At 60.8% G+C, this 16,539-nt stretch overlaps 1 protein-coding gene across 1 annotated transcript in view; it reads left to right on the top strand.

Moving 5' to 3' along the window:
- COQ8A (coenzyme Q8A) overlaps nt 1–16,539 on the top strand; it is a 35,406-nt gene that overhangs the window by 12,695 nt on the left and 6,172 nt on the right. The window contains exons 2-5 of the mRNA XM_045084681.1: nt 3,212–3,397; nt 3,854–4,258; nt 4,526–4,592; nt 14,821–14,895. Coding sequence (XP_044940616.1) covers nt 3,221–3,397; nt 3,854–4,258; nt 4,526–4,592; nt 14,821–14,895 — 724 coding nt within the window. The 5' untranslated portion in view covers nt 3,212–3,220. The remainder of the gene's footprint in view (nt 1–3,211; nt 3,398–3,853; nt 4,259–4,525; nt 4,593–14,820; nt 14,896–16,539) is intronic.

Raw genomic sequence — 16,539 nt, 5'->3', positions numbered from 1 at the left:
AAAAAAAAAAAAAAAAGAAGTGCTTGGTGTTGATTAGGTGTGAAGGGCTGACTTTGTACTGACTGGAGGAGCCCAGAGATAAATACTTGTCAAAGTGAGGGCAGGCCTGGCCATCCACATGTGAATGGGCTCCCAAATGACCAAGTGTTGATTCGTAGCATCTGGTGATTTGAGGACAGCAGGTTTTGCCCCCCAGCGAGCTCTGCGATGTTGATCCCACTGGCACTTAGCAGAGGGCTAGCTGGAGTTGCCCTCCTCCCCGCCCTGGTGCCTGCATTCGGGGTCAGACTCGGGCCCATCCCGGCTTTGCGGGGGATGAGGACGCAATCGTTCACACAAAAGAAGGCATAACTAAATAGTTGTGTTTTTTTTTTTTTTTAAAGACTTATTTATTTGAGCCAAGGGGTGTGGGTGAGGTGAGAGGAGTGGGGGGAGAGAGACTTCCGAGCAGACTCCCTGCTGAGCACGGAGCCCAACACGGGGCTCGATCCCAGAACCCTGAGATCATGACCTGAGCTGAAACCAAGAGTCGGATGCTTAACTGAGTCACCCAGGCGCCCCACAGCCAGTTTTCAGTGTGGACCGTTTTTAGATGACTTACTCATTTGTCCCCTTGAAAGGAGTATACATGAACTAAACAAGTCAGGAGAATTGTTACTCATTTCTCCCAAATGCAGGAATTAAAAAAACTTTGGTCTATTTAGCATTTTTTTCCCTCAGGAACTTTTCCAAAGCATCCTGTGTAGTGGGTGTAATCCCAGCCCATCTGGGGGCTGTGCTCATTGCCACCGCGCTCAGGAGCCGGGCAGTGAAGACGGGCCTCTAGTGGGTCCCAGGCCTGCGTCTGCAGCGTTCAGGGCCGGAGGCTGGCCTTCCAGTTGGATCGCCTGTGGATCTGTGCAGGGGGCGGGTGAGGCCAGCGCCGGCAGGGCAGACCAGCCCCACGTCACTTCTCAGCTCTGCTCTAGGGACACTTCTGTTCATGCTTATAACTTGCATGAGAAATTCAGGGAGAATTAATTTTCACCTGGAGACAAAGTCTGAATTAAATAGGTCTTCGGAGGGTCTGTGGAAGATGTGGGATCCATTAGCAGACAAGCTGAGGTTTTGGAGTTATCGGAGACTGTGGTTCGTGGGTGGGAAGCTCGTGCCCTCATTAGCTGGATTGCGCTGAGAGGTGAGCACGGGAAAGGTCTAATTTGGGGCCCTTGGGGACGGTGGGGTATAGTGGGTGCCGTGGGCCACCAGTAAGGATCTTTCTGAACAGACGTGGCTGAGGCTTAGTCCCCATCCACCCTTGTATGTCCCCACCATCTCCTTCAGGAACCTTCTCTCTTGCTGGGGTCTGTGGGCTGACCGGGCAGGGGCACTGTGTCCCGTGTGCCTGTGTGCTGGGGGCTGGCAGTTTGAGCGCGGGCAGAGCCCTGTGTGAGCCCTCATTATGGGCTCTCTCTCCTGGCCTACGCATTGGTCTGTGGGGCTCAGCTTTGTTTATTGCCATAAAGTGTGGGATCCCAGACCAGAGCCCTGGGTGTGATGGCAGCGGGTGATGGGCCCAGCCAGCCTCTCCCCTTCATCTTTTTTAAGGCTATGGTCACCTTCCAGAAACCTCCTTGGCTTTGATTAGGGTGTAGGCAGTTCATTTGTGCCTTACCGGGGCGCATCCCTGAGGGGATGCCCCAGGGCCAGTGGACCAAGCGTTTAGGAAGGCAGCCTGGTGTGGTGGGCACAGGGCAGAGCGGGCCGGGGTCAGACCCCAGGACCACTATTCGGGACACCATTCAGGATCGTGAACCACTCTGGCTTTGTTTTTCTCCTTTGTGGAGGAGGCGCAGTGATACCTGTGTCACTAAGTTGTTTCTGAAGGACCAAATGATGGCGAGTGGAGAGCGCTCCACCCGGGGCCTGATGGCTGCTGTCCTGATGGTAGTGGCAAAGGCAGGTGACGGCGGGTTGTCTCTGTTCTCCAGGCTCCTGTGCCTTCCTTCTCCTTGTAAATGTGAGTAGCTGCACCCTTCCCAAGCTCAGGGTCCCTGCAGGACCCCTGGGCTGACCCCAGCTGCTCCGCTGTGACAGGCGGGCTGGAGGCAGCCAGCTGTGTTCGGAGGCCGCTGGGGCTATGCTGGAGGTCCTCAGAGTCCGAGCCTCCCTTCCCTCGTGTGAGGAGAACTCGGAGTCTGCGCGTCTCTGTGCCCGCAGCCTCCTTCCTGTTGGTCCAGGCCCCTTGTCCAGGGTGTACCCGGCCCTTCCTGGGCTCCCCCCCCGGCCTCACCCCTCCTTGTAGCAGGTCCCAGCTCCTCCCTGCCCCAGCCCAGAGTGCTCCCCGGCTGCTTCTCTGGGGTCCCCTGCTGCTCCTTTCCTTTCTGTGGGTTTTTTCAGCCCCAGCATGTCACTGGGACCCTATCCCCCCGCCCCCCGCACGCAGCCCCGTGTAGGCTGTAGGAAATACTTGGGGAACGAGCGCACATGCTCCCCTGGGAGGCAGCCCTGGGTACGGTGGCTCTCTGGCTCTTTGGCCCTGGCCGACACGAAGGAACGCGTTTTACACTGCTACGGAGTAGAGGGAAGAGGATGGGTGCGCGCGGGGCAGCCAGGATCCGGAGAGCCCGCCCGCGCTGCGCTCCGGGGCTTTCCTCGCCGTCCTGTGTCCTGCTGCTCTTGGTTTTCATGCTGCTTTGGATTTCCCAGATGGAGGGCGCTGGACTGCAGTTTGCAGACCCCACGGTGGACCATTCGTGGAGCCTGAGGGTGGGGAGGGGGCTGTGCCTGTCCCTGGACCTGTGGGTGTCTGTCAGAGGCCGGCTGGGCAGGCAGAGCAGGGGCAGCCGGTGGGGATGGGCAGCCCAGAGGGGTTGGGGTCAGGGTGCCCTGGGTCCTAGAGGGAGGTGTTTCAGGGTGGATGCTCCCTCGCCGACCTAGTTTGGCTCCAGGGGAAAGAGTGCTGGGCTGAATCAGGGCATCTGGCTCCATGTCCCTCTTCTGCCACTTGGTCGCTGGGAGACCTCGGGTAACTCACTTCACCTCTCCATGCCTTGGTGTCTCCTACGACCCAGAGCCCTGTCCCCATCCCCCACTGTCCTCTCTGTCCATCAGCCTGCACCAGAGGGGTCCGTCCAGTGGCCGGACCAGACCCGCTGATACCTCTGCCCAGACCTTGGGGTGGAGTTGCTCTGAGTATGGGGCACCCCCTGACTGGCCTGCTCTCTTGCAGCCCTCCAGGATGGCCGCCATGCTGGGGGACACCATCATGCTGGTCAAAGGCCTTGCCAAGCTGACCCAGGCGGCCGTGGAGACCCACCTGCAACACCTGGGCCTCGGCGGGGAGCTCCTCGTGGCAGCCAGGGCCCTGCAGTCCACGGCTGCGGAGCAGATCGGCTTGGTTTTGGGGCAGGTGCAGGTAAGGAAGCTGGCGGCAGTGGGTGGCAGGAGGGGCTGGCCTGGAGCTCTTGGCGAGGCCAGGATGGTGAACCAGGACACAGCAGGGGCGTTGGCTCGGGAGACCTGCTGTCCTTCCGGGTGCCTCACAGAGCTGGGACAGCCCCCCGGGAACTGGTGGCCCAGACCCCAGTTCCCTTTACAGATGAAGAACTTGCTGCCCGAGTGTGGCAGTCGTCCCCCGGGCCTGGCGAGGCACCCGCAGGTGCTCAGTGGCTGTCTGGCTTCCCCAGGACCAGGGAGCGGGGCTTGTCAGGAGACGGGTGGGACCTGGGTCTCCTGGCTTCGGGCTGGGAAGCAGCAGGAGCTCCCCTACAGATCTGGCTGAGGGCTGCTTACCCGGTGGAACATGGGCCGTCCCGTGTAGGGCGTGGGGTGGGCACAGGTGCTTTTCTCATGCTGGCTTCACTCCCCACAGGGTCAGAATCAGCGCCAGGAGCCTTATGCCGAGAGCTTCGACGACCCAGAAGCAGAGTTCGCTGGGCCTGAGACTGCGGGGGCCCCTACAGATTTCTCGGCGACCTCCTCTCCTCACCGGTCACCGCCCCCACCCTGGGATCACACTGGCAGTGAGGGCCCAGCTCCAGCCTACGTGGCCAGTGGACCGTTTAGGGAAGCCGGGCTCCCGGGCCAGGCTGCCTTCCCTCTGGGCATGGTCACTGGGAGGCTCTTTGGAGACCCCAGACATGCGCTTGCTGCCACAGGCCTTCCGCGAAGGTTCTTCCACCAGGACCAGCCCCCCGTGGGGGGCCTCACCACAGAGGACATTGAGAAGGCCCGGCAGGCCAAGGCCCGCCCCGAGAGCAAGCCCCACAAGCAGATGGTGCGTCCCGGAGGGCCAGGTGGAGTGGGACTGGGGTGGCCGCTGCTCCCGGTGGTGCTGGTGTCAGTCCTTCCTCTGGGGACGTTCTCTGATGCCGTGGTCTGGAGTTCTTGGGGACACAGAGGCCTCCTCTGGGTGGAGTATACTGCCAGGTGGAGCCGCTGCCTTTGGGGGTGGAGCGGAGCAGTGGGGGGCTGCGCGGACCGCTGCCGGCTCGTCCCGTCCCGTCCGCCGATTCCGTGCGGTCTCTCTCCTTGCCCCCTCTAGCTCAGCGAGCACTCTCGGGAGCGGAAGGTGCCGGTTACACGGATTGGGCGGCTGGCCAACTTCGGAGGTAAGGTGGCTGTGTGCACCCTGGCCGCCTCGCCTGCCCTGGGCCATCCGCTCGGCCACCACGGGGCCTGCTTGGAGGTGGGAGAGGGTGGGGACCCGAGGGGTCCCGGGGAGGCCATTGGTGCCTGACTCAGATGCTCCTGACCCTTCTCCCCGGGGCATGGTCCGGTGACTGTATCCCACTCTGCCTCTGTCACCCCTGGGGGACCGTGTCTGCGGCAGCAGCCTTTCCCTCCTATCACTGAGCCCCGCTGCCGGGACAGGGCTGGGCAGTCAACCTTCCTCACGGAGCCGTCAAGCTCCCAGAGGGCTTTTTGCCCTGACCGGCCTCGCAGAGATCGCTGGCTCGACCCCCCGCAAGCTGGCAGGCGTCAGTGGACGGCTAAGCAGGGGCTGTGGCCTTGGGGTCTGTCGGGCAGTCTGTGCTGTTGGGAGCTCTCGCCTTTTCTTTGGAGCTTTGAGTCCTGTTGTGTCCAGTACACCTGTGCTGAGTCGCAAGATGATTTTGGAGTGAAGCCCTCGTACCTGCTGCTGTGACCTCATGTAGTCCTCTCCGCTCCCGAGCAAGATGCAGGTCGCTCTGTGTGTCTGCACCCTGACCTGCTTGTCTGGCGCTTCGCTCGGGTGGGCTTCTACGTGTCCCGCCGTATATACCACCGTCACGCACGCCCTGCCCTGCCCTGCAGCCGCTCCTCCCGGAGATGCCGTCCTGCTCCTCATTTGGGGTTGGCTCTGTGCCCCCGGGAGCCTGGCCCTCAGAGCTGGACCCGCGTGCGGGCTCTGACACTGAGTGACGGCTGCTGGTCTTCCCGATATGCAGAGCCCACTCATTGTATGGAACTTTCTCGAAGCTTTTGTTCCGTTGCTATTCCAAAATTTGGCATCTGCTGCTGCTTAGCTGCTACAGTGTCCAGTCCAAGGTACCATCTGCCCTTTAGGACGGAGACGTGGCTTTATTTCCTCACGTGGACTTGGATTCAACCAGTTCCTCAGGCAGCATTGTGACTGCCCAGGGTGCCGCTCCTGGGACGAGTTTGAGAACCTGGTGGCCTCCAGGGATCCTTACCGCACAGGAGCCTGGGCACTTCCTTGCTTCCCACAGGGGCTTCTGGGTGGGCGGCATTGGTTACCGGAGTGTTGCGTGGAGGCCCGCTTTTCTCCCCAGCAAGTCTGAGGCCGGAGCTGTCCCTTCTCGCTCTGTGGTCTTTCTCTCCAGCGCTCTTCCCGCCGCTCCGGACGGGGCTCAGCACATAGGCTTCGCTCGACTGATGGGTTTGGAGTGGGGTGGATCCTCTCATGGGGGCTCTTGGTGGGTGAGGCTAGTAGAGGGTCTCTTTGGGAAAAGTGGTCAGAAGGAGGTCGTGGTGGCAAATGGAATTTGACAGAATGCAGTGTGTTCCCGGTGAGGGGGCACAAGCCAGGCGCTGGGGGGGGGGGGGGGGTCAAGGTAGATGAGCGCAGCGGGGGTGGGGGTTGTGGGAAGGTTTGTGCGCCAGACAGGCAGCCTCAGTAAGCCCCGGGGCAGGCTCCCTGGGGCCAGACCCCACCTGGGATGGGGTCAGAGTGAGCAGGTGTCCTGTGTGATCAGAAGCCTCTGGAGCCCATGCTAGCAGCTGCCTGGGGCCTGGAGCCGTCCTCAGCAAGCCCACCCTAGGGTTTTGCTCAGCACTTGGCCCCTCCAGTCGGGCTTCGAGGCGGGAGGGTGATGGCGGAGCATCCAGGTCTGGGGAGCACGTGGCGTTCTGGCTCTGGGGAGAGTTCTGGGCTTTCAGCTATACCCCGAGGTGGTCGCGCTGTGTGTTACGACCCTTCAGCCAGTGTGAAATCAGTTCAGTGGGTCAGGACTGGCATTTAAAAAACAGAGTAAAACTGAATAGAAGATCAGAATTAATACCATAGATTTTAGAACTACGTTTGTGTTGCAAAATACCGCTATTTCTCCAGAGCTACAAACATCCCGTTTTATACCTGTGGTTCACTGTATTGCGAAGTTTGTGGTCTACTGGTGGGTTGTTGTCTAAACAGAGTGAGGTAACACTCCTGCTTTGTTTTTCTAGAAAACACTTCTGACCTTTCTTCCCCTTGTGGGGTGTGATGTGGACCAACAGGTGTAGGGATTTTTGCAGGATGGGCATGAAGGAAAGGGATCACGTAGACCCCCTGGGAGGCAGGCTTGACCTTGAGAAGGTCAGCGGCAGGTATCCAGCTGGTGGACGTGGATGGGGTGGGAGTCCTGGGTGCACCTTGGTTCGGGGGTGTCATGGCTGAGATGTGAGCAGGGCGGACTGTGGATATGAGGTCTTGTTAAGGAGTGATATGAAAGATGGGGTCAGAACTGGGCTTTAGTTGTCACAGGATCAGGTTATAATTCCAGCCTTGCTTCCTTACGACCTTGGGCCCTGCCCAGGTTTTTCCTTTTATAAAATAGGGATTCCGAGAACCAGTAAGTTTTTATGTGTTCATTTACTTTCCCAGGGTAAAGAGAGAAGGGAGAAGGGTCAGCGTGTGTGTTAGAAACACTAGCAAGTGGGAAAGGAAGTACCCAGCCCAGCAGAGTCAGCCCCCCAGGAAACACTGCCTGGAGGAGGAGTCCCGCAAGCCCCCGGGGGCTCAGTGTCCTGCAGCTCCCGAAAGGAGGGCATCGGGAAAGAGCAGAGAGCTGCCCCCCGGCCCCCACCCCCTAAATTCAGGATTGCACACAAAGCTGTGGTTTCTAGTGCTTCGTTAGCATGGAGCTGCCTTCGTCCTCCCGCTAAACAATCCTGTGGCCACTTTGACAGAAGTTTCTGGCACCTGCATGGAAATTCCTGAGTGACGTGGTTGTACGTTCATCTTCCGTCTGGTCCCCCAGCCCTACCTTTTACATGGAAGGCACCTCCCCACCCGCCGTTGCTTCTGCTTCTCCCCTAAGAGTAAAGATTTAAGTAGGTTTGATGCATCCCATAATGGGTGTGGGTGTGTTAGTACGGATCCCAGCGGGGAATGATCCTGACACCGGAGACTGGGAACAGAGGCTGGAGTGTTCTTCGCTTCTTCAGGGCTTAAATGTGTGTGTGTCGCGGGGGAGAGGGGGCTTTTCGGGGAGAAGAGGAGATGGGGTGGGAGTCAAGTGTTTGGGACAGAAGATCTGGCCCCAAATAGAAGAGGGGACCCCAAGAGAAAGGAGGGTTCAGGACCCCCACCACTGTAAGAGGGGTCACCAAGCTGTGGTCCCGAGTCTTCTGGTGTAGAACTTTCTGTCAAAGATGCTCTGGCTATTTTTCTCAATACAAAAAAGTTTATAAACCATAAAACCCCAAAAGAATATGGAGACGACCAACACCTATTTGTGAAGTCCTGCAAAGCCCCGGCACGTACGGTCACTGGAGCGCGCAGCAAAGGGGGGGAGACCACCCAGGATCAGACGCGTGTCACCCGCGGGCTCTGTTGGATTTGCCCCCTGCCGGCGCAGTGAGGTAGGTCTGTGGGGCTCTCCTGGAGCGTGAACGGAACCTGCTTTTCTCCTTTAGGCCCCACGACACTCCTTGTCACAGCAGGGCAGGGCCCTGGCAGAGAAGCTGTGGCTTATGGTCTTTCTAGACGCCCACGAGAAAAGCCCAGAATTTACAAAGATTAAGACATGTTGCCTCTGCCTCAGGCCCCCGTCCCTGGGCAGCGCGCATTGGGCCCAGAGGTATTGTTCTGAGACCTGTCCTCGCGCACTCGTTCTCAGAACCCGCACAGGCACGCGCTGCGCGCTGTTGGCCCAGCCCAATGCCCCGATGGATGGATCGGGTGGAAGGGAGCCCGGGTCCTGGGATCAGACGTCTGGAACAGGAATCCTCTCTTCAGCCAGTCCTGGTCTCCCCTCCGCCCCTTCTCCGAGAGCGCCCTCACCCCGCCTCCCTGCACCGGCTCTTTTGGTTCAGACCAGTCCTGTCTTCGGGCCGGAGGGGATCATACCTCATCTCCCACGGAGCAGGACTTTCAGGGCCGGCTTCTCGGCCCTCGTGTCCTTACTGTCCGGAACAAGGTGGTTGCGTGGGCTCTGCCTCCCAGTAGTCGTGCTCCCTGGTGCTGGAGCAGGTAGTTGCTGCCCACTGAGCGCGCTCAGGCCCCGAGAACACTGCCGGACGGAGCACCTTACGACACTGCAGAGCCAGAATATTTATATTATGGGGAAAAGGGTTAACACGCACGGGATCTGTTGCTTGCACCCAGCTGGAGCCGTTGGCCTGGCGGGAGTGGAGCCCAGGGTGCGGTTATCCAAGGGAGCAGAACAGTGAGGGGAGGCCTGCAGCTGTCCCCCCGATGATCTGCTGCAGCTGCCTGTGACTCAGGACAGTGGTCAGTGGGGCAGGAGGGAAGGAAAACCCCTGCTGCACCCTTGGGAGACTCCCTCCCACACGGTGTAGTGGCTGGTGGGTCGGGCCTGTCCATCTGATCTCTCGCTTCATCTGTACACTGTGGCCATTGGGGAGATCACGATCTTGTCTCCTCCTCTGAATGGGAGACAGCTTCCCTGTCCAGGTCACTTTCAAGACCTGGAGGCACTGATGACACCCAGCAGGGAGGGATTTTCTCCCCAGTGTGTGGCTGGAGTTCATTTGCCTCCTGCCTCCCCCGGCCCCCTGCCAAGAGGGAAGGGGGGTGATGCTGTGGATCCTGGCTGTGTGGCTGAGTCAGCCGCCCCCTACCCACCCTATTCCCGCCTTCTCTGCTCTGCCCACAGACGGCTGCCTGCCCTGCACAGTGTCCCGATCTCAGGAGGCTGACCTCACCCCCACCGTAGCTTGGTTGGGGGCCTCTGGGAGCCGTGCAGGGCTAGGGAGGAGAGCAGGCTGCCTTCCCAGCAAGCTGGGGGCCTGCTTCCATGGACACGAGGCCTCCGTGTGACCGCTGCTCTGGAGGGAGGGGCACTTTTGGGGCTGGGGAGGCCGCTCATGCTCCTTGGCCTGGTGGCCTCGCCCTCTGTGGGTATAGCACCTGGCTCCCTTGGGTCGGCGCTCTCCTAAGACAGAAGAGCCCACCGGGGCCGGTGACCCGGATTGGTTCCAGGACTTTAGCAGACCTCTCGAAGTCCTGCTTTCAGGCTCTGGAAGCCCGCCATGGGTGGCCGGCCTGGTGCCAGAGACTTCCTCAGGGGGCCCGTGGACAGGAAGACAAACCCGTGTGCATGTCAGACCACTTACAGGGGTCCCCCAGCGCCTTGACACTGCGACCTGCCAACAGCTGGCTTGACACAGAGCCCAGGGTGGGCGGCTGAGCCTGTGGGCCCGGGGAAGTCAGGGGTCTTACATTGGCTTTGGTGAGGCTCTTTTGACCTGTGGCTTAATGTCTTTCATGGGTGTTGGGAAGTTCTGGTTGTTTCTTCTTCCGGTGTGGCTTCTACCATGTTTTCTCCCCGACATTTGTTAGATGTGTTGCGTGACTGCATCTACATTGCATGTCCGTGTCTCCCATGTTCTCGTATCTTCCGTCCCTTTTCCACTTCGTGCTGCAGAGCAGTTGTCTTCCTGTCTCCTGTGGGTATGGAACCTGAGGCAGGACTGGAGGGCGACAGGAGACCTTAGGGGGTCAGGCCCCCTGCAGAGGGGCTGCTCTCCAAAGGAGCCAGGCGGTTCGTCCGCGGTTGTGGTGACCAGGCCTCCGCCAGGGAGGCAGGAGTGAGGGACTGCTGAGGGCACCAGCCGGGGGGAAACCGGAGGCGCAGGAGCAGGAAGAGGGAGGGCGGCGATGTGTGGACCGGGCTCGCGAAATCAGATCTAGGGAACAGACGTGGTAAGACTGGGCCAGGAGTGACAAGTGGAGTGAAGGGACCCTTGGGAACCCTTGTAGTTTTAGAAGGTGAAAGGTTAAGTGATCCCTATTCCCAGAAAAATGCTTTGCTTAAAAGAAATAGTTCACAAGGGGTGTCTGGCTGGCTCAGTCAGAGGAGCCTTGACGTGATCTCAGGGTTGTGGGTTTGAGTCCCGTGTTGGGTGTGGAGCCCGTTTAAAAAAAAAAAAAAAAAAAAGCATTGACTTGAGGAAGGGGGAGGGGTGCATGTCACCCTCTGTCCGGTTACAGTGTGCCGCCAGGTGTCCACCTGTGTTTCTGCTGCTAGTCACGGGCCTCCCGATGTGAAAACTGAGTAACGTCTTAGTAAAAAAAGGAACAAATATATCAAGAAAGAGACGAGGCCACAGAAGAGTGTCGTCTCTGTTGGAAAACGGGTGCGAGGGTGGAGGTGTGCGGGGGTGGCTGTGGGGTGGCTCAGCAGCAGCGTGCGCCCTGGGATCGTCGCGCTGTCACCCCGGGCTCTCGCGGCCCCGTCCCGGCGGTAAGCAAACAAGCACAGGGTGACTGGGTGTATTTGGTTTTTTGGTTTTAATTTTGCCGAGAACATTTAAAACAAATCAAATTCCCATCAGCTATTCTCATGTTTTCGTAACGCAGAAATGCCGCGCACGGGCTCCCAAGACCAGGGACGGGAAGTTGAGGAGCGAGTTTGGTGACCGATCTCCGTGGACGCAGGCAGGCCCAGGAGCCGATCGGAACCGTCCCTCGGGGGTGCTGCCATGAGGCCTATGGCTGGGGCTGGGAGCTGACGGGGAGGGGAGACTTCGGGTCTTGTGTGGCAGAGCCGTGTGCCCGGCCCTCGGGCTCCATGCGCCCGGGTTGCTTGTCTAAAGTCAGGCCTCTGCTCACGCAGCTTGATCACTGGGGCTCGACCGTCATTGAGGCCGCGGAGAACGGAGGTCCCGGGTCTGGCAGGCCGCATGCAGGGCTGACTGCTCGTGGGGTGGGGACACCCACTTGTCGCCCGCATTCCTAGGGGCACACTTCTGCTTTCCTCTGGCAGCCGGTGCCCGCCCTGCACCCGCTCAGCTGGGGTGGCGGGGTTGTGGGCACACGGTTTCTGCTTCTTCAAGAGCTGATCTACAAGGGGCACAGGAATCCGCTTCGCCCCCGAGGACCTCTGAGGGAGGTGAGGGCGGATACGGTGATGGCCGCTTCCCCAGGCCCATGTGCTTGCTTGTCACCGCGCAGGGACCTGAGCTGAGTCCGAGCCTGCGGTGGGCATCCCTTGCTGGGCATGGGGAGGGGCAACTCCTGACCGCCTGGGGGCACGCCGTCCAGGGGGCTCCACACCCTTCTTCCTCCTGTCCCTGCTCCTAGGCTGCGCTGTCCCCCAGGGCCGGGACTCAGGAACAGCTTGCTGCAAAGCTAGCGTCCTTACGTCCCCACGCCTCTGTGTGCCCTCTGGCTTAGAAGGCGCGTTTCGACAGCACAGGCCCAGAGGGGAGCCTGGCACACAGTCTGTTGTCGGTGGACATCTCCTGGCCCGGGGCCGTGCCACAGAAACCCCCGTGATCCTTGCTCTGTAAACAGCCTGGGGTTTCTGGCAGGTAGAGCTGCTGCTTCCCGCTCGGGCACCTTGTGCCAAGCCTCCTTCCCAGCGGTGCTGTTTGTCGGAGGGTGTTTGGTTTCTCCTTTTCTCGGTCTCTGCTGCCTGTCTGGGCCGAAGCCAGAGTCTGCTCCAGGGTGGCCTCGTTTAGCTCCGATGACCTCTGGGGGACTGCAGGGAGGGGGAGCTGGGGCTGGGGGCCTGGGAAGCTGGCCCGGGGCCCTCCTGTCTCTGGGGAGAAGCCTGCTGCTTCTCCGGCGTTTCTGGGCCGGAGAAGCTCTGTTGGTGAGAGAAAGGCCAGCAGCCTTCCTGGCAGGGGTGGCACCTCCCCGCCGACCAGGACGAAGGCCAGGCTGCTGACGGCCGCCCCCGGGCTGCAGAGCTGGCTCCGCAGGCTGCCGGTCATCTGGCCGGCCTTGCTGCCAGGCGGTGTGGGCCAGGCTGGTGGTCCAGTCCAGTGTGGAGGGGGGCGCCGCCCTGAGCGCTGGGGGGACTGAGGTGGGGCCCAAGGGCACAGGCTGCACATGGAGTGAGCAAGTGGGGCTCTGGGCGTCCTCACCAGGCCTCGGAGTACAGCGGAGGCCTCCGGCACCGCCTGGTTCTGGGAGAAGGAAGAGCCTGGCTGGGCTTTTGCTTCCTTCTCAGTGAGGCTCTGAGAATGGCTGGAAGCTTGCCATTGGGGGAAGGCGGGTTATTCTTGGTTCGCTGGAGCAGGAGCTCCTGAGGCCAAGGTCAGGGTGGCTAGGCTGGCCGCAGTGGGGGGCCTGTCAGCAGGCAGCACCTCCAGCTGCCTGGGAGCTCGCAGGCGAGGAAGGAGCCTAATGCCATCTTTGTGGAACGTTCTTTTTGTGATTTAATGACAGGTCCTTGTCCTCGGAGAGCTCTGGTCCTGCCCAGCGGCCTAGAAATGGCCGGGGAAGGGTGTGACAGAGCTTCTAAGGGGGACGATGGGCAGGGGAGCTGGGGGGGCCGCCTCTTAACTGGCGTTAACTGGCCAGGCCGTTAACCCTAGGCTTGTCTTTGGACTTGGTGTAGGTGGAGAAGAATCTAGATGCAGAGACCTTGGTGGAGGTCACTAGTTTGAAGGTTAACCCTGCCTGTTATCACTCACTTTGCAAAGGCAGAGACCTCGCTGGGTGGGGCGGGCAGGTGGGACCCGTGGAGTTAATGTTTAACGGCAGGGCTGCTCCCAGCCGGGGGCCCTTGGAGCTGGTCGGAGTGAAAATAGCCCTGGCACCCAGATGTTCCTTGGAGTCCCGAGCTTTCTGGGTGCCTGGCTTCTTCCTGTGGCTGCTGGAGCTCGGCTCACCCTGCGCTGGGCGGCATGTGGGTGCTTGGAGCATGTGGGGCCCAACTCGGCGGCGCTCGGAGCAAGGCAGTACATGCTAGATTCGGAAGACTCAGTACAAAACCAACACAGAACTGTGATGTAGCTTGCGTAATTTTTACACACGAGGGGACTTGGTAATATTTCAGTTGTATCACGTTAAATAAAATACATGATGCACATTGACTTCATTGACTTTGCACGCTTTTTTTTTTTTTCCATTTTACCGTGGCTCCTAGAACATTTACCCTTCTGCACGCGGCTGGCCTTGTACATTTTCTAGGCAGCACTGTTGTCACCATGTTGAACGGGAGCAGTGACAGTCAGAGGGAGCGCGGCCTGGCCCCACTGGGAGCTCTGGCTCTCGCTGGACTGAGTCCTCCCCATGCCCCAGGGGGCTGAGCCCCTTCCTGCACCTTTGCCCGAGGGCTGCTAAGATGATTTGCAGAAAAACGTTGTAAAGTTGGGTTATCTTTGGGTTTTAAAAATTACTGTTCTGTGATTTGTTGGCTCTTATTTTTCGCTAAATAAAATTTTCAATAAATTCAGTACTATTTTTCAAAACAGTAAGAAGTAATGATTGTGCAGAACTGGGAAGACAGAGAAGCACGTGCTGGTTTCCTCACCTGTTGAGCAGCGGGCCCTGGGGGAGCTCACGCCTCTGGGCGTGGGGGCTGCTGCGCCCCGTCTTGCCACGGGCTCAGGGCCTCTGGTCTTCGGCATCTGCCATGGGTCCCTGATGTCCCTTCTGCTGTGGCCGGTGCGCGCACGCACATGTCCTCCACTCTTTGCTAACAGTGTCCCCCGGCCAGTGAGAACCGCGCCTCAAGTAGAGGCAGTTGTAGGCCCTAGGCTTTCTGTGTGGCATCTGTGGCACCTGCTGGCTTCCGTGGCTCTCCCCGCCAGCTGGGGTCGGCACTCCCCACCTCTGGACAAAAGGGGTGTGGATGGACTTTGATTCTGAAGATTGCAGAACACTTTTTAGATGAGACGTTCTCTGCTGCGCCCATTGTCCTCAGACCACTGTCCACACTGGCCGGGCCCTGTCGGTGGGTCTCCACGGCTTGGACCCGAGATGCTGGCCTTCGCCTTGGCAGAATGTTCTGACTCCCACCAGCGACTGCTTTCTCGCCGCACAGACGCCTTTCCTTCCAGCGGCAGTGGGGTCGGGGCGATTCTAGCGGTGGAGCGCTCCAGGCTGAAGCGGTTGGCTGCTTTCTGGGGGGTGCCCGTGGGTCAGGCTGTCCTCGGCGCGCAGACCGTTGCCGCTCTGTGTGGGGTTTGTGCTGGGAAACCGCGTCCCACTGGTGCACGTTCTTAGGGCCTTGCCCAGCGAGCAGGGGTTGGAGGAGGCTCGGCCAGACGGCGCCACGCCTCGGAAACAGCGCACGTCCCTCCTCTCCCCCTTCTCAGAGCGAGGGTCTCTGGGGAGCTGCAGCCGGTGACCGTATGGGGCTGCAGCTCAGGGCCTCGCAGGTGGAGGGTGGCGGCGGGCCCCGCGCCAGCACCCAGCGCCCCTTCTCTTCCTTGCAGGTCTGGCTGTGGGTCTAGGCTTTGGGGCGCTGGCCGAGGTAGCCAAGAAGAGCCTCCGCCCAGACGACCCTTCAGGTGAGCTGGGCCCTGGGCCCGTAGGACCCCCAGACCCCCGTGTTCCTGGAATGTGAGCCTCCAGGAGCCACCTCCTGGCCTGTGCTCCCCATAATGGCGCCCCGGAGTCGTCTGAGGCCCGAGGGCTGCTCTGCCTCGCTGGCCCAGCTCCCCGGGCTCCTCCGGCGGCCAGCACACCTGCCCGCTGCGGACTGGCTTTGGCCCTGCGGCCGCCTTGCTCTGCGGGGCTGGGGGGTTGTCTGTGCTGCTGGACCAGCCCCTCAGGGCCCTCGGTGCCCCTGCCTCCGAGACCCGCAGCTGCCCCCCTCACCCCAAGCCCTCTGTCTCTGAGGTGGGCACCACAGCTCTGTCCCCTGCCTCCCAACCTGTGAAGTCACAACCGTCAGTCCCCCCAGTCTGGGTAGCAAGGCTGGGGCAGGACTCCGTGGAGAAGGTTCAGCAGACTGGCTCTCAGGCCATGTGGGGGACGCCCCACTGTGCTCTGGCACGGTGACCCCCGGAGCCCAGGCTAGGGACCCTGAGGGGGGCCTGCCTCACACCTGGACGGCCCCTCTTCAGCTACAAGACCCTCCGGTGGGGACAAGGGGCCTTGTGGAGAGAAGGCACTGGCCCGTCCCCACAGGCCAGAGAATGGGGTGCCCAGGGCGCATCAAGTGTCCTTGGAACCGGAGGGGCCGGAGGACAGAGAGGGTTTAGTGAGGGTATTTTTAGTGTCAGCTGTGAGACACTTGGGGAAACGAAGCCTGCCTTTCTCTGGAACGAAAAGCCCATGTTCTCCGCGCCTCCCACCCCCAGCAACTGGCTGCTCTCTGGGCACCTCAGCCAAGTGGAAAAGAGGCAGCACTGGCTCCAAGGTTACATACAGCTGGTGACCTTCGTCAGGGAAGTGGTGACTCTGCCTGGGGGTCAAGGGGCCTCGGGACCATGGCCTGAGAGCCAGGGTCAGGGGGCCTGGGCACCCCCCAGGCGCGTTCCCGCTCCGAGTGGGCTCGAACCCGTGGCCTGGAGGACACTGACCAGCCCGGCTCAGGCAGCGCCAGCAGAGCCTCTCCCGAGTGGGTGCCGCCCACCGTGGTCGGGCTCTACCAGGCGGTTCTCAGAACCGGCCATGCCCAGGCGGGAGCACCCACCTCCCGGCCTGTGGGGAGGAGCTGCCTGGAACGGCCGAGGGGGCTGCGTCCCCACGTCTCAGGAGCGCTGCAGGCGGCCCCAAGGCTGTGTGAGCCGGGAGCACAGCTCTGCCTCCTCCCCGGCCTCTTCCCCTCCCCTCCTCTTCCCCACCTTTCCACAGGGGCCCAGGGGCTGGGGGGTGGCAGTGCACACAGAAGGGTCCCCCCCTGCCCTCAGCTCTGACTCAGGGCAAGGGGGTGGTGTGGGGCCCCTTCTTGGCCTAGCTTCTGGGGCGGATCCGGCCTCATGCAACTGCCCTCGGGGTGGAGAGGGTAGAAGATCCACAGGTGCTCTTGGGACCTCCTTGTTTGCAAACTGAGTGTCCCTGGGGCTTAGTTCCCATTTAGTGCCCATGTTGCCCCCCCACCCCCCGCCCCAATCTGTCAGAGGCCGGGCTGGACGCAGCGCCCGGGGTGGAGGGCAGGAGCACACTGGCCACCCGACCTGTTCCTTCCTGGAGGACGTGGCTCCCGC

The sequence above is a fragment of the Mustela putorius genome, unplaced genomic scaffold, assembly GCF_011764305.1.
Source record: "Mustela putorius furo isolate JIRA1106 unplaced genomic scaffold, ASM1176430v1.1 tig00000785_pilon_pilon_pilon, whole genome shotgun sequence".
Classification (NCBI taxonomy): domain Eukaryota; kingdom Metazoa; phylum Chordata; class Mammalia; order Carnivora; family Mustelidae; genus Mustela; species Mustela putorius.
The sequence above is the reverse complement of the archived record's forward strand: the minus strand, read 5'-3'. Positions and strand labels throughout refer to the sequence as shown.